This window comes from Myxocyprinus asiaticus, chromosome 11 (genome assembly GCF_019703515.2).
Source record: "Myxocyprinus asiaticus isolate MX2 ecotype Aquarium Trade chromosome 11, UBuf_Myxa_2, whole genome shotgun sequence".
Taxonomy (NCBI): Eukaryota; Metazoa; Chordata; class Actinopteri; order Cypriniformes; family Catostomidae; genus Myxocyprinus; species Myxocyprinus asiaticus.
In genome coordinates, this window is record NC_059354.1 from 51,021,073 (window position 1) to 51,044,867 (window position 23,795).

The window sequence follows — 23,795 nt, forward strand, 5'->3', positions numbered from 1 at the left end:
CTTGGAGCTCCAGGTTCCTGCACAGAGACTTGGATGCATCTAACTGGATCCTTATGAAATATTCCTCTCTCATGTATTTATTAAATGAACCTTTGGAGATTTTTCTCACTGAATAAGCAGCCTGTTTCATCTCCTTCAATTTTTATATTCAGATTTTTTATTTTATTTTCCAATTTCTCTGTTGCTGTTTTGCAAATCTGGAGAGTAATTTTTGATTGAGATGTTCAGATGTTCTAGTGGATTTTATGCCTACAACTGATCTAAATGTGCACGATTTTAAGAAGATGAATGGCCGAGATCCAGTCGTGTGCAAGAACAGCAAGGTGAGTGTCACAAGGAATTTAAAAAGTGATTTTAAATGAAAGATTAAATATATAAGTATAATTGCATAGACTATAGAAATTTAATGCATTGTCTTTTTATTTTATAACTTATTTTTTATTAATGTAGGCTGTTGGGGTCTTAATTTTGGCTGCATGCTGGCTTAATTTTATTCCTAATTAAATTATTTTTAAAACTAAAATTGCAAATTATTTAAATTATTTCAAAATGCTTGACCAAAATCTGAATGGAATGCTGAATGGATTTCTATCATTATTTGGAACAAATACAAACTGTATAAACAGAAATTCCATTAGAATATATATATATATATATATAATTATTATAATTATTATAATTTTTTTACATCACTTGTTGACTGAATTCAAGATGTAATTCTGTAAGCTGTTTGTGTGTCTCAGTGATAGATGTGAAACTCCTTCATTCTGTCACGGGCATCATGGGCTGTTCACGCATCGGGTTGATGCTGATGTTGCTCATCAGTGTCCCGGGCTCCACCAGCTCTTGTCCGCGGCCGTGCGCCTGTTACGTGCCCGCTGAAGTTCACTGCACCTTCCGCTCGCTGGTCGCAGTGCCCGCGGGCATCTCCACACGAGTCCAGCGCATTAATCTCGGGTGAGTCACTGCAGAATGTCTGCTATAACTGTATGGCAAGAAACTGAAGCTTAAGAATTATTTACACTAACAATCACAAGTCTAGACATGCCTACTCCTTAATTACAATTTCCACATTTAAGAATAATAGTAAAGTCAGTGGAACTATGAAATAACACAAATAGAAGTATGAGAACTATATAGTAATCAAAAATGTTCATCAAATCAAATGAGACCTCTCTTGTAGGCTATTTGAGATTGTTGTTTGTCTAGATTCCAGCTCTGCACTCTGATCATCATCTCAAGCAACTTCATGAGGTTTAAAACAGTATTGAAGGAGTTCTGTTCTAGACACTTGCTGACTGCTTTTCCTTCACCTGCACTCATCCATTAAAAAAAAATTAATTAAAATGTTACATTTTAGCATACATAGGCACAAGTTAAATTTGTCTATGAAACTAATTTCAAGCATTTAAGCATAAGGCTTTGAATTAAAATGTCTTTAAGAATATGAGAAACAAATTCAGTTAAGTGTGAACTAAATTTGGACATGTAGTTTATCTGATATATTAATTATTTAACATGTCTGTGAAAATTCAGGGGTTTGGGTACTTTCAATGTACTTTAAGAAATAACAAATAAAAAAATGAAAATGTGGTTGGTAACAATGTGTTTCCCCTTGAACAGGTTTAACACTATTAATCACATCACAGACGCTGCCTTCGTTGGCCTGAGAAAACTGGAGCTGCTCATGATGCACGGCAACAATGTGCATAAAATCCCAGATAGTGCCTTTCAGGATCTGGTTTCCTTGCAGGTAAAATAACTGTCCTCTGTAGCACTCAAGTCCTTCATTAAGTTTAATTTATTGGTTCTTACTGAAGAAAAGGAACATGCTTTTTAAAGGAATATTTCATAATAAATAAATAAATAAAAATTCCTGTCAATATTTACTCACTCTCGTGTTGTTACAAACCTGTATGATAAAAGGAGAATTTTTGATAAAATATAAATAAATAAGTGGACGTGAAACATTGATTTGAGTCGAACCTACTTTATTATCATACTTATAGAGATTGCAGAGTGATACGTGAAGCAGGAAAGATGACTCGCAATACCCGGACGACCGGTCTGATATGTCTTGATCCCCAGATGTGCGGTTGTTATTCAGAAATGTCAGACAGCTAGATGGCGCAATTGAACAATCAGAATCGAGTTTTCCAGAGAGTAGTGTAAAAATCACTGATAGTATTCTCCACTGAATAGCTCTGAAATGTGAGGCCGTATGACTTCAGAAATCTTTGAATAAATGCACAAGTCATATGGAATATTTTTTATGGTGCATGACATACCCAGTCTCCATTCACTTTTATTGTATGGAAAAGAGTGGCCAGGATATTCTTTAAAAACATTCACCTTTTTTGTTCCACGGAAGAAATAGTGACAAAGGTTTGTAATTACATGAAGGAGAGTAAATAATGACAGAATTTTCTTTTTAGGCCGAACTAACCCTATAGTGGAAAAAAAGCTTTGGTTGTTTGCAAAGAAATAGTGCATATCATGCTGATAAATATAAGACAAACTACACTTCATTGTTCTGTAAGAGTTGACTTGATTTTATCTTTTAATTACTGCATGTTCAGAGTTCACATGCCAAAAAGGTATATGTTTATGTTCTTGCAGGTGTTAAAAATGAGCTATAATAAAATGCGAGTCATCACTGGCCACACCTTCTCAGGTTTGATGAGTCTTATGAGGCTCCATCTTGACCACAATCACATCGAGTTCATCCACCCTGATGCTTTTTGTGGTCTGACATCACTGCGACTGCTTCATCTTGAGGGAAACCACCTGCAGAAGCTCCATCCTGCTACATTCAGCACCTTCACCCTGTTACAGCGGTTTCCCATGTCCACACTGAAGCACCTGTACCTGTCTGACAACTTCCTGAGCAATCTGCCCAGAGACATGCTGAAGAACATGCCTCAGGTGGAGAACATCTTCTTATACGGGAACCCCTGGAGCTGTGACTGCTCAATGAGCTGGATACAGGACTGGAGAACACACCATTCAGGTACATCACCAGCAGGGCCGTTTCTAGGCATAGGTGAAATAGGCGGTCGCCTAGAGCACCACCTGCTGGGGGGGCGGGCGCAAAAGAGGAGGACGCTGCCACATTCCCCAAACACCCCCTCACCCCCACCCAATAGGGATCTTGCCAAGGGCACCAGAATGGTCTGAAACGGCCCTGATCACCAGTCTTATTCACTTCACATGTCCAATAAAGTAGTTTTCTACTTTAAAAATTCAAAAGATCCATCAATACAAGAAGACTGTGTTTACATGAAACTTGAAATCACCTAGTTATTTTCAGCTTTTGACATGAAAATGTAAACAGTCATGCGCACATCACTTGCACATGTTGGATAAGCCAGCAGGAAAGGTGGTAAAGATGTTTACATGCAACGCAAAATCAGGGTCATGGCCACAGTACCTGTGGCCGTTTATGCTTAAATGGCGTTCCTAAATGGCTTTAAAGTCATTAACATGACCACTCACGTTGTCTGCAAATTAAGCATTATTGTTGTAAGATTGTGCATGTAAACGCGCTCATTGAAGGACTAGTTCCTTTTTAATTTTATTTATATGGCAAATAGCCTTTAGTTTACATCATTGGCACAAACCATGATTTACTACTTTCTAATGCTAGGTGGTGTATTATTTTTCTAGATACTGAGTGCAAGATGATGTCATCAATATTTTTGGTCCGTTTTCCTGAAAAAGAAAGACTATCAATTTTAAATGTATATATCTTCTTAAAGTAACTTTTTTATTTTTAGTAGTACAGTTGCATATATAGTAGATGGCCTCATGGGTAACAGACATAACCATTAACACCAAACAAGACACAAGATTCCAATTTTGATTTCATGGGCTCTTTAAAAGTGCAAATTAGAGGTGGCAGTGTTGGGAAAGCTACTTTGAAACTGTAGTATAACAAGCTACAAGCTACTCATTTAGTTACAGTTGTTACTCCCCGGCACTGAAGATGATTGCGATGTGGAAAAACGGAGTGAAACACAGAGTTCTGTCTTCTAAATTCTGGCATTTTTATTGATCTTTTCTCAGGTGTGATGAAATGTAAGAAGGACAGAACATTTCTCAATGGCCAACTATGTCCACTGTGCACCTCTCCTAAACACCTTAAAGGAAAAGATATCTCCGATGTTAAAGAATTTATCTGCTCAGGACCAGCTATCAGAATTACAGGAAAGGACATCTCACATGAGGAGAACATCAGTGAACTTCTACCCACTGACAGGATCAAACCACCATTTGGAAATATATCCCTAACTTTATCCGATGAGCATGGGACTAATGCAGACCTCATCTGCCAAATACTGGAACCAAGAGAGTACAGTAAAATCAGCTGGAATTACACCAAATCCCTGGAGATCGCTGCAAACATAAGTCTTTTCTTTGACTTGGAATGTCCTATTGATAGAGACAACTATGAAAGCTTGTGGAGGCTTCTTGCATACTACAGCGAAGTGCCTGTGCATCTACGAAGGGAAATCATGTTAACCAAAGAGCCGCAGGTGAGTTACAGATACAAGCAGGACATTGAAAAGGATGCCTTCTACTACACTGGAGTCCGAGCCAATGTTTTAGCCCAACCATCTTGGCTAATGCAGTCTTTTATGAACATAAAGTTGAATAGGCCCTATTCCTCCTCTAAGAGTGTGAGGCTAATTCTTAACACTCATCTGTCAACCAGCACAAACCGGGAACTCATAAGACGGCAGAGGAGATCTTGGGTCATGATCCAACAAAACAATAAAACCCAAACAACCTTCAGCTCTATTATGGGTGGTGTAATTGAAATGGACTGCAAGGTGCAAAGCTCTGGGAACGCGGCCATTCGGTGGATGTTGCCTGATGGTTCAGAGATTAAAGCTGCATTCAGAACACCTGACAATAGAGTATCTGTCTCTAGCACTGGCACGCTTCACATTAAATCTGTCAACCACCGAGACTCTGGAGTTTATTACTGCATTGCAGAGGTTGAAGGAGATACTGATATTCTGCCTTTCCGTCTTTCCGTTGTGGAGTCGTCCACCATGCTTCCAGATGAAAAGGTTGGAAGCACTTTGACCAGATTTGTTGGCGAATCTGCTTCCTTGCCTTGTCTTACTATGGCAACACCAGATGCGGTGGTTAATTGGATATTTCCAGATGGCCATATAGTGAATGCAAAGGCAAACATTTCCAGGGCCGTAGTCTATTCCAATGGGACTCTCTTCATTCCTTATAGCCAACTCAACAACAATGGATATCACAAATGTGTTGCCATGAATCAGCATGGCGTGGATGTATTGGCGACTAAACTTACGGTCTTGAGAAGGAAACCAATCCAGCCACTAAAACAGTTTCCCATTAGACCACAATCTGCTGCAGGTGTGTCCACTAAGGTAAAAGCCTTTTTGGAGGAAGTGGAAGAAGCTTCTGGAGATGATTCTAATGCTCAAGACAGAATACTACCAAACAGAAGCTTCATTAACCAAAGGAAGGGTCCAAATGCAAGAAAAAGAGAAAAATATTCATTTGGCAATGTCCGCCATAGACGTCCTTTTAGGAAAGGCATACACGGAGAGCAAAACCAAAGAAGTGTTAATACAAAGAACAAAATAAACCCCCAGAAATGGGCAGATATTTTGGCCAAAATCCGTGAGAAAACCGCTAACACATCACGTCATATTGTCCAACATTCTACACCGGTGAATTTAGTGAATCTAGGATTGATTGACAACACAGAGGGTGAATCTCCAGATGACACAAATCCACAAGAAGAATCAAACACTTTCGGCACTCCACACGAAATGGGTCATCATGCTTACAACACTCCAACAGTTACACCACAGATTGAGGAACAGAACCTTAATGTCAACCAAACTGCTCCTTCAGAGTTAGACACTAGTTCATACAAAGTGACTTACACCAGATATCCCACAGCTGCTTCAGATTATGTGATCACAGAGATAAATGTTGCAGAAGGAAGGCATGTGGGAACCATAAGGCAACATGAGCAGACAGAAAATAACCAAGTAAACTTGGGGCCTGTCATCAAAGTGGAGACAGAGAGTGTGAAAAAAGGCAATATCTCCAGAACGGGTGGTTTTGATGCTGGAGAACTTGTTGTCAGCACTTCATTTATGAACACTTCAACTGGCAGCATTAAGCAAGAAGCTCCAACTGCCTCAATGCAATTGAGAGCAAAAGATCAATGGAGCTCTAGAAGGCGATTCGGAGGCAGACGGCGCATAAAATTAAGAAGGCCATTCTCAAAGATTACTACAAGAAGACCGTGGTCAACATCTACTGTAACAGAAGTTCATTTTCGTACTGTATCTTTGACCACAGAACCTAAAACCCTAGCTGGAGACACACCGGTCTATTTAACTACAAGAGCTTCTGCTCAGGAATACCCCACATCTCCAGATGAAAGCACATCTGTCTATGTAAGTACTAGAGCTTCTGTTCACATATACCCCACAATCCAGAGGACACTGACAGATGGAATGAATGAGGAAAATACCATCCCCTTCCCTGATGGAAAAAATGGTTCAGACATCCATTCACTAAAGCCAATTGGTTTCCTCAAAATTCAGGAGACAACTAGCTCTAAAAGTCACTCTACATCTCACCCCATGAGAACTACATTGGTAACAGTGTCTGGAGTTTTGACTCTGGGATTAGAAAATAAAGACACTACTTCTTTAGAAGAGAAAGAGGATGAAGACAATGCATCTACAGAAGAAATGGATGAGAACTTGGTTCCTATAAGTACAGATCCAACACCTACACCTGGTGTTGAAACTGTCCCACTGACAACTGCCCGGCTGGAATTTACAAGCTACCTTTCACCTGTGTTACGAACTGATGCAACAGAGATGAGCTCTACACTGAACCCAGATGATTCTCCATTGGATGTTTTCCATTTATCGGAATCACACTTTGAGGATGTTCTAAGAAAGAATGATACGTTAGAAATAAGTAGTTCTAGAGAAAATGTTACTTCTAAAGAAGAATCTGTAGTCACTCCAGTGACACCACTGGTTGCCCCTCCAGAAGATTATGCAATTTTAAAACCAAATGAAAGCTTTAAAGAAGAATTGGTTCGAAACCAAATATCATTTTCATCAACAACAAAGACAACTGTTGGGATTAAAACAGACTCTTTGGCCACACGTTCACATCCAAATGAATGCTTTAAAGAAGGATTGGTTCAAAACCAAGTATCTTTTCCCTCAACAACAGAGACACCCACAACATCCATTATCTCTGTTGGGAATCAAACAGAGTCTTTGGCCGCAAGTTCACAAACACCTTTTCTTGCTACTCACAATGAAAACAATGAGATTTTCTTCTTGAAATCAAAGTCAGTTTCTAAGGAAGACCAAAGGGAACGGTTAGTTCCAAAGCTTGAACATTTTATTGTTCCTGCAACATTTACAGATACTTCAACCACAATTACATCTGCAATAACAACAACCATAATTCCTACTACAACCCAGTTGATTAAAATAACAACACCATTTATTGCACTACCCACAGCAACCACTACTACCACCCCAACACCTGCTAACCCATTAACACTTGGCCTTCCCTTACCGGACAACAAAATCCCAACTTACTCAAGAAATCCTGAAACAAACTACATAGATGACAGACACAGTGGAAGAATTCCCAGCACGAATATCAGGTATCCTTATTATCACAGTAGAAATCCTTCTGTAGTTTTTAGGCCCAATATTATAAGAACATCTTCTGTGACCACCTCATCTGTGGGTTTAAGGTCTGTCAACGACATCAAATCAACTACAACACTGAAAATATTGACCACAACCAGCTCAAGCCCCACAACTACCTCAAGAACCACACAGCCAAACAACCAGATTCAAATCCATGGGGAATCCATGATCAGACAGTCAAGCAGAGTTCTTTTACCTCAACGACCCCAAACTCCAGCTGTCCTGCCAATGAGACCCAGAATTACTACTGCTAAACTCCACACTTTCACTGTGAATGCTGGAACAGATGTGCAACTGCCGTGTGATTCAGTGGGGGAGCCCAAACCATTCCTGACCTGGACTAAAGTTTCCACAGGTGATTCACATATGACATGACAACGAGTTACAGTACAGATACACTGTGTAAAGGGAATTCAGTGTAATATTAATGCAACAAGCCATGAAAGGCAACGAGTTAGTGGTTTTACCACATTAATATAGCATTTTGCGCATTAATACAGAATGTGTTAAGCAAGTTGTGTTTGCAATAATTGAACAACGGCTTCAAATGCAGCTCATCCAATCAGAATTCAGGGTCGGACATATCCATTTCATGAGTTCGTTTGCACATATAATCTTTAAGCTATTAAGGTTAAACTTATTTGGCTTGCTGTCCACTGTGGAGGGGCTTGAGGAAGCAGCTTCGACTGCTTCAGGACTATTAATATAGGAGATGATTACGTGGGGCAAGATGCCTAGGGTAAAGGTGGAGTTGGAGAGGTGGAGGGATGCTGGAAACAGCTGAGACTGAAGAGAGATAAGCAGCTGTTTATATACTCTGGCTGTTAATTGAAAGATTAGATGGGCTCGCTCCTCCCAAACTTATGTTTAGGAACTTCATTTTGTAATAATGCATTAACAAAAACTTGATGAGATCTTCATTAATGTGTGAAAAAGTGAAACTTTTCAAAGTTTGATGTTTTTCAATAACATAATGCAATGAAAATATATTGAAAGACAGCAATTGATTATGGCTAGTGATAAGTATTTGTTATTTCTGAAAGTGAGACTTGCTATCCAAGATAAATGTGTTAAGTTACAGCCCCAATTCATTGTTTTGTCACATAATGTTTGAGTTTCATTTTGATTTGCAAGACAATGATTGTTGTAGACATTGCTTGAGCACTAGCCAACTTTTGTATGTGGTTTTTATTACAATGTAGAACAAACAACTAAGCAATTAGTATAACAAACTTCTGGAATACCAGAGATAAATAATGCAAATGACATATTTTACAAATGCAATATAACAATTGAATGAATGAATCGTTACATTTATATAGTGCTTTTCTGACACTACACTCAAAGTGCTTTATACAGTGAACAGGGGACTCTCCGCAACCACCATTAGTGTGCAGCATCCACCTGGATGATAAGATGGCAACCATAGTGCACCAGTACACTCACTACACACCAGCTATTGGTGGAGAGGAGACAGTTATAGAGCCAATCAATGGAGGGGGATTATTAGGAAGCCATGATTAAGAAGGGCCAATGGGGGGAATTTGGCCAGGACACCAGGGTTACACCCTGTTTACACACTCTTTTTGAGAAGTGTCCTGGGATTTTTAATGACCACAGAGAATCAGGAACCCTGTTCCTATCACTATACTGGGCCATTAGGGCCCATACACACCACAGAGTGAGTACCCCCCTGCAGCAAACTTAGCTTTTCCCCAGGAGGTCTCCCATCCAGGTACTGACCAGGCTCAACCCTGCTTAGCTTCAGTGGGCAATTGCTCTTGAGCTACAGGGTGATATGGCATAAATGATTCAGTAATGCTCCAGAGATGCTCCAGAGATTATAAATTATGAACACTAACTAGATTGTTCTTCTTTTTGTGCAACCTCAATCTATGCCTACAAACATTATTATTAACATTGTTAATATTGTAAGAATAAGAATAAAAGTAAAAATAATTGTGATTGTATTTTTATAGCACCTTTTTATAGTACTTTACATGTCATATAAAAACATTAATTAAGGGATTGCATAAAATCAAATAAAGCAAGAAAAACAACAGATGTCAAATGAATAAAAAGATTAGTAGATGCAATGCTTAGAGCTTGCAAAAGGTTCTGGATTTTTGTGGAATAATAATGGCCTCTAATAAATAAAATAAATAATGAAAGCAGCTTCTCCTCATCTCCAATTTTTTTCACCCCACAGGAGCCATCATATCAGCAAATACCAGAATCCAGCGGTTTGAAGTCCTGCCTAATGGAACTTTTATCATCCACAATGTCCAGCTTCAGGACCGCGGCCAGTATATGTGCAGCGCTCGAAATCTATACGGCATTGATAAGATGAGCATGACCCTGGTGGTCTCTGCCCACATGCCCAGAATGACACTTCCACGTCATCAAGATATGACTGTTTATCTCGGAAACAGTGCTCTTATGGAATGCCAGGCGCAGGGTCTCCCGACCCCAAACATCAGCTGGGTGCTGCCCGACCACTCAGTGGTGCACTCTGTTAGCAGTACAGAGAGTAGGGTTATGCTTCTGGTGAATGGAACTCTTCAAATCAAGCACACTAACTACCTGGACAGGGGCATCTACAAATGCATAGCGAGCAATGTTGCTGGGGCTGACATGCTGTCAGTGAGGCTCCAAATTTCAGCACTGCCTCCCATGATTCAGCAACAGCGCTGGGAAAACCACACGGTCCACGATGGCGAGGCAGTGTACATCCACTGTACTGCTGAGGGCGCTCCGAGTCCAGCTATACGATGGGTCAGCATGAGTGGCGCACAAATTCTTCCCTCACAGTTCCTCAATGGCAACTTGTTTGTTTTTCCCAACGGGACACTGTATATCCGCAATCCAACAGAAAAGGATTCTATGAATTATGAGTGTGTAGCTGTGAATTCTGTGGGTGTGTCCAGAAGAACTGTGAGTTTACAAGTGAAAAGGAATTCATCACTGGCCAAAATCACATCCACCTCTAAACAGAGTACAGATGTGAGCTACGGAGACCAGTTGAGTCTGAACTGCACTGCAAATGGAAGCCCCAATCCCAGGATCATCTGGAGGACACCATCAAAAAAACTGATTGATGTACATTACAGGTACAAGAATTTCCATATAACCAAAATTTAATTTAAAGTACCATGTGTTATGTGTCAGAATTGTCCTCTCTAGTTATGTAATACATCATATCAGGGTTCCCACCCTGCATAACTTTTCCATGACTTTTCCATGACCTTTGATTCAGACCCATTCCCTAATGAATCATTCAGACTGTGAGCTGTTTTGACCCATCATTGACCCAAAAGAATGATTCTCTCACAAATCAAAAATCACTTGCGAGCAAGTTTTAGGGGCTGTTCACACCGAACAATATGTTTCTCCATCAGTCTCCACTGTATTTCAGTTGTTTTTTTAATTTATCATGCACTAGACAGATGTCTTTGACCATGGTGTAGTGTCTCGTTGTTGTTGTTGTTGTTGTTGTTTTCAGGGTCTTGCACAGGAGCACCACATTTTTTAAACTCTGTGTCAGGTTAAAAAGAACATACATTTTTAAACAGACTGTTTGCATTAGGTGTAAATAGCTCACGCCACACAGCGCAACTATATGCATTCAAACAGTCTGGTGGAAACAGAAATTAAAGACAAACTGGCGTGGCCTAAATGGCATGGTGTGATAACACACTGTGGATGTGTTTTTCTCGTAATGGACGACCCGGATTAAATTTTCCCCCTTTTGCCCCAGTTTTTCCTGTCCTGTTTCCTGTCTCCACTCTTAATATTTTATTTAAGTCTACTTATAATAAATAAATAAAAGTTAATATAAAGATTGATTTGCTCGCAGTGATTTGGTGTTCAGAGAAAGGTTTGATCTTTCTCTGAACTATAGTAATATTGTGGTAACCATGTCTTTTGGTGGAAGCCATAGTTTCATTGCAATTAACCATGGTGTTACTACAGTAATATGGTGTTAATATAGTAATGTTTTAATTTTGTGGGTACTACAAAATACCATGGTGATCCTATGGTTACTGTAGTAAAACCATGGTTAGGGATAGGGTTAGGCTTGGGGTGGGGGTTGGTTTAGGGTGCCTCTGGGACACAATAAACACACTGTAGTAATGCCCCTATACTGTATGTTAATATTTAGCATCTAACACTATTTGCACTTAGTGTAAATAGCCTCTGCCTTTTTAAAAACATGTCTCAAGACACCTGCGTTCAGTTCTGTTTGTTGCGCTGCATCTAGATTTCTTTTTTTAGCGCAATAACGTGTTCAGTCTGAACGGCCCCTTACTCTACACAGGAGCAATTTCTGGCTGATGAGATATTTTTAGATCAGAGGAAAGCTTGAAAAATGTATATGTACTATTGACATTTCCATGACATTTCCATGGTTTGTAAGATTTTATCTATTTCCATGACTTTTCCAGGCCTGGAAATCACAATTTTTAAATTTCCTTAAGCCCCGTTCACAACGCGGGCGGGATGTCGCTAGACTTTGCGATCGGTGTTGCTGGTGGGCGTTCCTACTGCTGCCGCCGCTCTAACGTTATTGATGGACTGAACAGCTGGCCATAGTAACGTTTGAAATGCTGATTACAGATGATACTGCAGTTTTACAGATAAAACTAAGATATTATTCTAATTTGACAAGGAATCAGTTCTTTTGTCTCTAAAAATGCACATTCTGCAGGGGAGAGAGTTTTATATAACCTGCAGCAGTGCTTAGTGCATCATATCTTTAAACAAGATGAATGTGGGGCCTGGGCAGCTCAGCAAGTAAAGACTCTGACTACCACCCCTGGAGTCACGAGTTTGAATCCAGGGCGTGCTGAGTGACTCCAGCCAGGTCTCCTAAGCAACCAAATTGGCCCGGTTGCTAGGTAGGGTAGAGACACATGGGATAATCTCCTCGTGGTCGCTATAATGTGGTTCTTGCTCTCGGTGGGGCGCGTGGTGAGTTGTGCTTGGATGCTGCGGGGAATAGCGTGAAGCCTCCACATGCGCTACGTCTCCGTGGTAACGTGCTCAACAAGCCACATGATAAGATGCTCGGATTGACGGTCTCAGACGCAGAGGCAACTGAGGTTCGTCCTCCACCACACGGATTGAGGCAAGTCACTACGCCACCACGAGGACTTAGAGCGCATTGGGAATTGGGCATTCCAAATTGGGGAGGAAAAAAACAAAAACAAGACGAACATTATCAATATATGAATCAAACTCACTCAGAATGCCGACACAGTTTTCCACGCATAATTTTATTAGGCCATATCCATGGATTTGGTTACAGACAAATGATATAGAACAGTGAATTCGCTCACAGAAACTTTTAACTTCTCCTCCGTCTTGCCTGCACTCAAGCCAACTCCAGTATCTCACACTCACCCTGTCCAGAGATGGATGTTGTAAGCTACACCGTCTTCACTCTCATTGGTAGTTGCTTGCGAATGTTGCTGTCATGCTGCTTCCCATGGTGATCTCTGTCGCCAACGGTCATGACAGCTCGTGTCGCTGGAAGTAGCTGTGCTCTCATTGTAAATGAATGAGATGGTGTCGCTGTCACACGCGATGTCGCTGGCTGTGTGAACGGGGCTTTATATTTCCAGATTTTTCTAAGACTGTGTGAACCCTGTCAAATTGATCTCTACCTAAACTATCTAAACAAATTTTTGTTTTTAAATAACTACTTTGCCGCTACTAATAACCACTAATGTCATCATTTACTTGTGTCCATGTTGTTCTAACGCTGTACTGTTTTCTTTTTTCTGTGGAACACTAAAGGAGATGTTAACTCCAAAGCTCCATGTAGCCAAGCTCCAAAAATGAAAAACAAAAAAACACCATAAAAGTACCATAAAATAGTACATGTGATTTGTACACTATATTCCAAACCAATCAATAGCATTGTGTAAGGAACAAACCGAAATCACAAAAATCAAACCGCTAAAGCGCTTAATTATAATTTGCTGTCACGGCTTTAAAGGGATAGTTCACCCAAAAATTAAATTTCTCTCATCATTTACTCACCCATCATGATATCTCAGGTGTGTATGACTTTCTTTCTTCAGCAGAACACATTTGAAGAAAAATAGAAAAATATCTTAGCTCAGTAGGTCCTTAAAATGCAAGTGAATGGTGATACGACTTCTGACGCTCCAAAAATCACAGACAGTCAGCATAAACGTCATCCATACGACTCCAGCGGTTAAATTAATGTCTTCTATAATAATAATAATTTATAATAATAATTATATTTATTTTTCACACATTTGCACATATACAGTGAAATTCTTTTTTTTTTTCACATATCCCAGCTAAGCTGGGGTCAGAGTGCAGGGTCAGCCATGATACAGCACCCCTGGAGCAGATAGGGTCAAGGGCCTTGCTCAAGGGCCCAACAGTGGCATCTTGGCAGTGCTGGGGCTTGAACCCCTGACCTTCTGATCAGTAACCCAGAGCCTCAACCGCTGAACCACCACTGCCCCTAAAGTGATATGGTCACTTTTGGTACAAAAAATATAAATATTTAAGTACTTTTTAACTATAAAGCATCGCTTCCGGTCAGCAGCAGAATGCGCATGTAACATAATCGTGTTGGCATGTTCACGCGAGAACTGATGCACGTGCAACACACCTGGAAGAGCAGCGCTGATTACAAGTGAGAAGGAGGAACGCTGTACAGAAGCTTCGTTGGTTTTGGTTTAGATTTGTATTCATCTGTTTCTTTACTCACAATGTTGCATTTGTGTGCTCATCCTGGATGTCTCAAACGAGAGAAGAATGTGAGATTAACATGCCAACGCGTATGCGTCACACGAGAGACCGCGTGATCTATAGTTATAAAGTGCTTAAATATTTATATTTTTCTCACCAAAAGTGATCGTGCCATTTTAGAAGACATTAATTTAACCGCTGGGGTCGTATGGATGATGTTTATGCTGACTGTCTGATTTTTGGAGCGTCAGAAGTCAAATCACCATCCACTTACATTTTAAGGACCTACTGAGCTGAGATATTTTTCTATTTTTCTCCAAATGTGTTCTGCTGAAGAAAGAAAGTCATACACATCTGGGCAATCAGGAGGGTGAGTAAATGCGAGAGAATTTTCATTTTTGGGAGAAATATCCGTTTAACTGTGTTGCATCAGGATTTGTCACTTGACATGCGAGAGCCAATGCCGCTGTTATGCGTCCAAAAGCATTGTTTTGAATTGAACACATGCACTAATGAGATTTGTTGACTCCAGGAGAGGGGAAGATAAGCCATTTTTCCAAGAAGGGGAAAGATGCAATAAGCATTGTTGATGTGTAAATGTAACAACAGAAATCCAATTATTTCAGAATGAGACTTTTTTTTGCAGCTTATTTTCAATAAATGTTCTTTTTTTCCACATGGATGGAAACTTACAATATGTTCTCATAGCACAAAGAACCAATAATACATTTTATAGACATCAGAATTTAAACTTTCGCTTCATCTCTCGTTCCAGCTTTGATCGTAGGATAAAAGTGCTCAGTAATGGCACCCTAACCATCAAATCAGTGACCGACAGGGATGAGGGTGACTATCTCTGTGTCGCCAGAAACAAAATGGGGGACAATTACATTCTCCTTAAAGTCAACGTGATGATGAAAGCCGCCAAAATTGAACACAAGCCACTGAGCAATCACAAGGTGTCATATGGAGGTGAGCTGAAGGTCGACTGCATCGCTTCTGGTCTTCCAAACCCAGAGATCTCATGGAGTCTTCCAGATGGGACGATGGTCAACAACATCCTACAGTCCGATGACAACTTGATCCGAACCAAGAGATATGTTGTGTTTGACAATGGCACGCTGTATTTCAATGAGGTGGGAATGAAAGAGGAAGGCGACTACACGTGCTATGCTGATAATCAGATTGGTAAGGATGAAATGAAAGTTCACATCAAGGTGGTGGCGGATGCACCAGTGATTCGGAATAAGACTTACGATTTCATCAAAGTTCCTTACGGGGAGACGGTTGTCCTCAATTGCAGTGCAAAAGGAGAACCTTCTCCTACCATAACATGGATGTCACCATCAAGTCGCATCATAGTGCCAGTATCAGACAAGTACAAAGTTGCCAACGATGGGACGCTGAGTGTCCAGAGAGTCCAGAGGTTTGATGCTGGGAATTACACTTGCTCAGCCAGGAATATTGCAGGAATGGACAAGAAAGTCATTCATGTAGAAGTCCTTGTGTCTGGACCTGTCATCAATAGATTGAAGAGTCCCAGCACCATCAAAACAACTGCCTCAAAAGATCAGCGTGTACTTGTAGACTGCAAAGCTGAGGGAAACCCAGTTCCACAGATCATGTGGGTACTCCCAGACAATGTTGTCCTACCTGTGCCATACTATGGCTCAAGAATCACAGTTCATCGCAATGGTACTCTGGACATCCGTGGTGTGCGCAAAAGCGATTCTGCTGTGTTTCTCTGCCTGGCACGCAATGATGGAGGAGAAGCAGAACTCCAGGTTCAACTTGATGTGACTGAAGATATCGAGAAACCACGACTGAGAAGTTTGCCTACAGAAACCATCCCATTGACTGATGGAATACTAGTGAGCTTAAACTGTTCTATAGATGGAAAACCCAAACCAGAGATTACCTGGATTCTCCCCAATGGAACGTCTCTCCTCAGTGGAACCGGTATTTTCCGCTTCCATCATCGGCTTGATGGAACTTTACTCATTAGGGAACCTTCCGTTTCAGAGGCGGGCCGGTATCGTTGCGTAGGACATAACAGTGCTGGTTCTGTCGAACGGATTGTGATCTTGGAGTCGAACAGAAAGCCTGACATAATCAACAAGTACAGCTCACTAATTAGCATCATAAATGGCGAGAATTTGCAGCTGAACTGTTTATCAAGTGGAAATACATTACCCAAATTGACATGGACTTTGCCAAATGGAGTCGTCCTAACCAGACCAATCCAAACAGGACGCTACGCTGTTCTCAATAACGGTACGTTGACTGTTCAAAGGGCGTCCGTCTATGACAGGGGAATATACCTCTGCCAGACTACAAACGAATATGGATCTTCAAGTCTGACAGTTTCAGTCATCGTAATAGCATATCCTCCTCGCATCACCAGCGGTCCTGCGGCGGTTACCTACGCCAAACCAGGTGTGGCGGTTCAGTTAAACTGTCTTTCTCTTGCCACACCTAAAGCCGAGATGGTTTGGGAAATGCCTGATGGATTGCAATTCAAGGCTGGCGCCCAGCCGCGTCTCTATGGCAACAAGTATCTCCACCCACAAGGCTCATTAACTATTCAGAACCCGTCGAGCAGAGACAATGGCTTCTATAAGTGCACGGCCAAAAATGTGGTGGGTAGCGACAGCAGAGGAACATATGTTTATGTGTTGTGATGTAAACTGTAACACTTTGCAGACGTGCCCGAAGAACTGCGATCAGTTGGTGCAGACGATACTGTTTACACCAAAGAGATCTTTTAGAAATACAGTATATGTTTATTTAACACTTTCTACTAGCTGTCTTGTAAATAAAGTATGAAAATTTAAATTTAAGTTTAAATCATGCATCTCTGGAGTGAGAAGTAAGTTGTTTATATTAATAAATGAATGCTATAGGAAAGTACTGTATACTGATGAGCAGATCCACATGAAATCTGAGACTGCAGGAAGCGAATTTGCAAATTTCACAAAGTTCTACACATCCTTCACCCCTTGCATTTTTGTTTATTAAATATCAGCCTGATCTCATGAAAATTATTTGACTGTGATGACTTATTTTGCAAAATATTACGCGGTGCATTACGAGCGTAAGAGTGTGCTTAACATGCATAATGCATTTTGCAATTCACTTTTGCTTCAAGATGCATGTAATGGTATACAGTCTGAAATGGCCTTTGCATCTGAGCACATATGATGCCCAAAAGCTCTGTAGATTGGCAGATTGTGGGTCATAGCTACTGTTTAACTACTAGGTGCTTGACTTACATAAAAATGTAGTGGGGAAATTTTTTTTTAATGAAATAAATCAGAGATTTCTTCCAGTGCACCTTAGGCTTAGGCCATGCATGCAGTGTTTCTTATCCCTAAAATAAATGTTTTCTTGCATATAAACAATAATGTACAGTTTTCTTATGTTTTTGCTTAAAATCATCAGTACATAATTGAATAAACATTATTTATGAACATATTGAAGTATTTGGTTTTATTAATAATACGTTTTTCCTTAATACTTCTTTAGCAACTAGAGAAAAAAGTATTAAATACTCAAGAATACATAATTGACAGTAAATATGGCACATTGTACCAAAAATGAAAATTCTGTCATAATTTACGCATTCCCATGTTGTTCCAATTCTGTATGTCTAACTTTCTTCTTTGGCTGATGATAACACAGAAATGTCTTAAATTCTGTAATGCTCAGAAAAGAGTAGCATGCGTGCTTTAGTGTGTTTGAAGGGAATTTGTGGACAGGACTGCTGGAGTTTGGCTCATTTCTCCCAGTAGCTGATGTGCTGGTTAGCAGTGGTGTTGTAGACATCTTTCCACCCATCATAAATGCTCCTTTATGTCAGGGAAAGAAACCTACAAGAGCAAGATGTGTAGTCAAAAGCACAGTGTCTGCAAGATCTCCAACAACGAGCAGCACCAACCATAAAGATGAGCAGGACTTTGTTTGTGTGAGCATCATGTATTTTACATTAATACTGCAGCAGTTATTTCCAGATGTCTTCAGTATTTAGTACAAAGTAAAGCAGTTTGACAAGGTTATTACTCTCACAGAACCTTGATATTTTACAGCGAGATGTTCCACAAGGATCAGAGGGGTTCCTCCTCAGTTTGACCCATTTCCTCTTTAACATTCCCAGAGTGCAGTTCACCTCATATTTAATGATTCACAAATTCTCATGTGTTTCTGACCTTGAGTCCTGAAGTAACAGTGGTGACTACTTCAGCCATTAGATTCATTATAGACAATTACAGGATTGCAACTGGTTTGTAAGCACCATATGTAGACTGACATACACTATATTGCCAAAAGTAATCGCTCATCTGCCTTTAGATGCATATGAACTTAAGTGACATCCCATTCTTAATCCATAGGGTTTAATATGACGTCGGCCCACCTTTTGCAGCTATAAAAGCTTCAACTCTTCTGGGAAGGCTTTCCACAAGGTTTAGGAGTGTGTTTATGGGAATTTTTGACCATTCTTCCAGAAGCGCATTTGTGAGGCCAGGCACTGATGTTGGACAAGAAGGCCTGGCTCGCAGTCTTCGCTCTAATTCATCCCAAAGGTGCTCTATCGGGTTGAGGTCAGGACTCTGTGCAGGCCAGTCAAGTTCTTCCACACCAAACTCGCTCATCCATGTCTTTATGGACCTTGCTTTGTGCACTGGTGCGCAGTCATGTTGGAACAGGAAGGGGCCATCCCCAAACTGTTCCCACAAAGTTGGGAGCATGGAATTGTCCAAAATCTCTTGGTATGCTGAAGCATTCAGAGGTCCTTTCACTGGAACTAAGGGGCCAAGCCCAGCTCCTGAAAAACAACCCCACACCATAATCCCCCCTCCACCAAATTTCACAGTTGGCACAATGCAGTCAGACAAGTACCGTTCTCCTGGCAACCGCCAAACCCAGACTCAACCATCAGATTGCCAGATGGAGAAGCGTGATTCGTCACTCCAGAGAACGCGTCTCCACTGCTCTGGAGTCCAGTGGCGGCGTGCTTTACACCACTGCATCCGACGCTTTGCATTGCACTTGGTGATGTATGACTTGGATGCAGCTGCTCGGCCATGGAAACCCATTCCATGAAGCTCTCTACGCACTGTTCTTGAGCTAATCTGAAGGCCACATGAACTTTGGAGGTCTGTAGCGATTGACTCTGCAGAAAGTTGGCGACCTCTGCGCACTATGCGCCTCAGCATCCGCTGACCCCGCTCTGTCATTTTACGTGGCCTACCACTTCATGGCTGAGTTGCTGTCATTCCCAATTGCTTCCACTTTGTTATAATACCCCTGACAGTTGACTGTGGAATATTAGTAGTGAGGAAATTTCACGACTGGACTTGTTGCACAGGTGACATCCTATCACAGTACCACGCTGGAATTCACTGAGCTCCTGAGAGCGGCCCATTCTTTCACAAATGTCTGTAGAAGCAGTCTGCATGCCTAGGTGCTTCATTTTATACACCTGTGGCCATGGAAGTGATTGGAACACCTGAATTCAATTATTTGGATGGGTGAGCGAATACTTTTGGCAATATAGTGTATGTGAACTAAACATGCATGAAAACTTATTTTGCATTATTATGGTGCAACCACGATTGGTTTTGAGTTAGATATGACCAAAACTAATGACTTCAGGTTCAGTGAGTGAGTCAGATGTTAATTCAACAACTGACTGATTCAGTGAGTGAATGAGCTGTTTAGGCCAATTCATTTGTGAGTCATTTGTACTGATTCATTAAACCGAATCGACTCGTAAGAACCATTTGTTGAGAATTGGTCTACGCTGCTCTAGCTCGATTTTTGTTGCGTGCAAACCGTTAGGACGACACAACTATTTCTGTATTTGTTGTCTTTGTATTATTTCATGTCTTCATTCATTCTGTCTCATCACATTCAATTCAGACATCAAGCTCAAAATAAAATGTCGTTAAAATCTAATTAAGAGTTCACTGCCGCAAATTCGCCACACATTATTTTCACATGCAAATGAGCTTTGCTGCAAACTTGTGGCAAATTGTCCATTGTTGCCAAAGGTTTGCCGGTGGTTTCACCACTATCGGTGAAGAGCTGCAAACTTCTGGCAAACATTTGTGGCGAATCACAAGCTCATTTGCATGTGAAAATAACAAGTGGCTAGTTTTCAGGTCCCATCCCTATAACTTTACCGTTTTTACAGCCTATGTGTGATCTGAATAAGAGAAAAAGATGGTTAGTGAGAAAGTTAGAGTTGAAAACCAGTCTAGACAAAAGGCCTCGAAACATTTCAGTCACAGATCACAAATTTATGTCCTCGTTTTTTGTTCTCCCACAAATCACGGCCTTAAAGTTTGCTGCAGAAAAGTGTGATTTAGTTTTATTCATTCACTGTTCATCAGATGGTTTTGCATCTCAGTCAGAGCAACCGCTTGTAAGACTTTTCCTTTGAATGAAACTGAAGGCTTTTCAATGGTTTTGTGATGTTGCGCTGAAGCTCTTTTTAGTGTTTGAAACCCGATTCATGCAATTACTATATTTATATCTGTCTGTATATGAGAGAGATAAATGTTTAAAATATGTCTGCTGAGATTTGTATTTTTTACAGACACCTGTATCATTCAAATCAATAGCGTAAAATATCAATGTTGACTGGATGAGATGTGCTAAACTTCCACTCTGCTGCAGCTCTTTAATCTCATTCTCTATTACACATATTTGAACTGGCGGTTACGACTTTTGGTTACACTCTGAATGCGCTTAAAATTTCAGAGCTTTACTGCAAAACATTTACTAGAGTATTTTTGTCTTATTTTCTGGCAAAAAGATCAAAACATTCTTAAAACATGACTTGAGAAGCAGAATGGCTAATATATTAAGTCTTGTTTTCATATAAATCAATTTGACAGTTTGCAAAAAAAAAAAAAAGACAAATTGGGGGTTTCTTACCCCATTGCTGAATAGTTTTTTTCTTGCTATAAGCACAATTATTAGATTGCTCTGAAAACAAGTTTCTCAAGTAAATGCATCTTGTTTTAAGAATGTTTAGATATTTTAACTGGAAAACAAGACAAATGCTTTTTTGCAGTGTTCACTGGATGGGAAGATTATCAGTGAATAACATTTTACATTTGGGATACTAATTTTTTAAATACTTTTATGATACTTTAATGACGTTCTTTGCCCTTTTTGGGGCTTGACAGTTGTGGTCAACAATGAACTATTGTTCATAGAAGATTCTTCCAAAATTATTTTGTGTTACACAGAAAACAAATAACAGCATATGGATTTGGAACAACATGAGGGTGAGTAAATAATGGCAGAATGTTCATTTGTGGCTTAATTATTCCTTCAAGATTCAATAATGGAAAATATCTGCTGAGGGACGTATCTTGTATAATTATTCTGAGCTTTTTTATATTAGAAATCAGATGATTGTTGATGATTGTTCTTTTTTTATGCAGATCATGTCTTTGTCTGGTGTTGATTTGGCTTCATCTCCATTGCAGAACAATTGTGTTTTGTCCAACAGGTGGAACTCTCCAGAGCTTTAGTGATCATAATAATTAGCGTGGATGGAAAGTTGAAAGATACTGTGATAAACGTACATGCCAGCTCAGCTGGAAGAGCTTTTGGAGCAATCATTCCACTCATGCTCTACAGAAAGTCCATCATCCACGACAAGCCCTTGTCTTCTGTATCTGTAAGCTGAACGATCAGATACTTCCTTGAATTGACATTCAAACAGACTGTACGAATTTGTAACATTCAGGCGCTTGATTCCGTACAGATGTTGCTCATGCAAACTTCAAAGCCCTCCTGCTTGGCAATAAAATCAAACCTACAGTATGTTTTCTTTGTCGTTTGGAAAATATAAGTGAAATTGTGCAAAATTATTGAGCATCCCAATGATCTGATGATTTATCTTATTTTTCAGGCAGAGCAAACCATGAGATGAACTTGTGTCTGGATATTAATGGAACGCAAAAAGAGAAATTTAGAAGAATCATCATGCAGCTTCATGACCATGACGGTCAAGCTCCAAAAAGTAACAAAATAAACATTGTTAAAAGTATACTTTATAGTCCTTATGACTATATATACCATGTCTTCTTAAGCCATTACAGAGCTGCATGAAGATTCTTCGAAAATTCTTCTTTTGTGTACCACTGAATTAAAAAAAAAGTCGGTTTGGAACGACATGAGGGTGAGTGAACAATGACAGGATTTTTGAGTGAACTATTTAAGAGTTCCCTTAAGAGAACTTGATGATAAATCATGGAGACTCTGGATTAGGGATCATCTGCTGTTTGCATTCACTGCATTTAAACATCAATGCAGTTCTGCATCTGCATGTGTTTACGCATCTTTTGTAGGTTTTGATTTATGTGGTTGTGTAACTCTGAGCAGAATGTAAAGGCTCTCCCAAATTAAAGCCACCACTGTTTGTCAAAAGCAATCCACAAAGATCTCGTAATCTTCAACGTTAAACTTGCAGCATTTGTGATGGATGCCAGTGTTGCAGAATAAACTTTGTAGTGTGTATTCCCACAAATGAAATGCCAAGATAAATATGTTGTGTTGCTGACACAGGATTCCACCACAAACCTGTCGACACAGAGTGACTGACAACTAAACCGCTGAAGCAATAATCCGATCACATAGAGACAGAAAACCCTGGTGCTATTTTCAGATTAAAATGCCCATTTTGTATGCTTTTTTTTAATTATTATTGTTATTTTTAATAATATTATCAGCTGTAGCCTACATAACAAAGAAAAAACTTAAAAAGGATTTATAGTGCGGTGCAAAAAGTCAGAGAGCACTAGTGAAAATGCCTCTATTTTGTATTCTTTTCAAATTACAATTATATTATCAGCATAACAATTTGAGTGGAAAATATACATAAGTATCAATGTCTTAATATTTGTTCTGTCTCTATTGCATTAATGACAGCACACAAAAGAGCTGAACATGAACAAAACCTGATGATCATCAAAGAGCATCTTTCAATCTGAATGTCTGTACAAACAAATTCAATGACACTAATTTACTTGCACTCCACAAAAAAAAAAAAAAAAAAAAATATATATATTTTTTTAAAGATTTACACATTTAAATCTCAAATTGAATCATGTAATTTAAAATAATGATAATAATAATAATAATAAAACAAGATATTTATTTTGTTAAAGATTACTCAATTCAATTTGATGGAATTTTGACGTGAAATCTTAAAATTATTTTTTGAGTGCACATTTAATTATTCAAGTGTAGAATATGAAAAATAATAATAATAATAATTCTACATCACAACTTTGTTTA

At 39.7% G+C, this 23,795-nt stretch overlaps 2 protein-coding genes across 2 annotated transcripts; both read left to right on the forward strand.

The window, feature by feature from the left end:
- Nucleotides 1-28: 28 nt before the first annotated feature.
- LOC127448050 (matrix-remodeling-associated protein 5-like) lies at nucleotides 29-22,513 on the forward strand. The gene is made up of 8 exons (XM_051710304.1): nucleotides 29-323; nucleotides 744-957; nucleotides 1,624-1,753; nucleotides 2,620-3,010; nucleotides 4,066-8,103; nucleotides 9,958-10,858; nucleotides 22,003-22,316; nucleotides 22,408-22,513. The coding sequence occupies exons 2-7, from the start codon at nucleotides 782-784 to the stop codon at nucleotides 22,022-22,024; spliced, it is 5,658 nt and encodes a 1,885-aa protein (XP_051566264.1). The 5' UTR covers nucleotides 29-323; nucleotides 744-781; the 3' UTR covers nucleotides 22,025-22,316; nucleotides 22,408-22,513.
- On the forward strand, nucleotides 15,133-17,941 carry LOC127448247 (matrix-remodeling-associated protein 5-like). Its single transcript, XM_051710642.1, has one exon. The coding sequence runs from the start codon at nucleotides 15,158-15,160 to the stop codon at nucleotides 17,159-17,161; it is 2,004 nt and encodes a 667-aa protein (XP_051566602.1). The 5' UTR covers nucleotides 15,133-15,157; the 3' UTR covers nucleotides 17,162-17,941.
- Nucleotides 22,514-23,795: the final 1,282 nt, after the last annotated feature.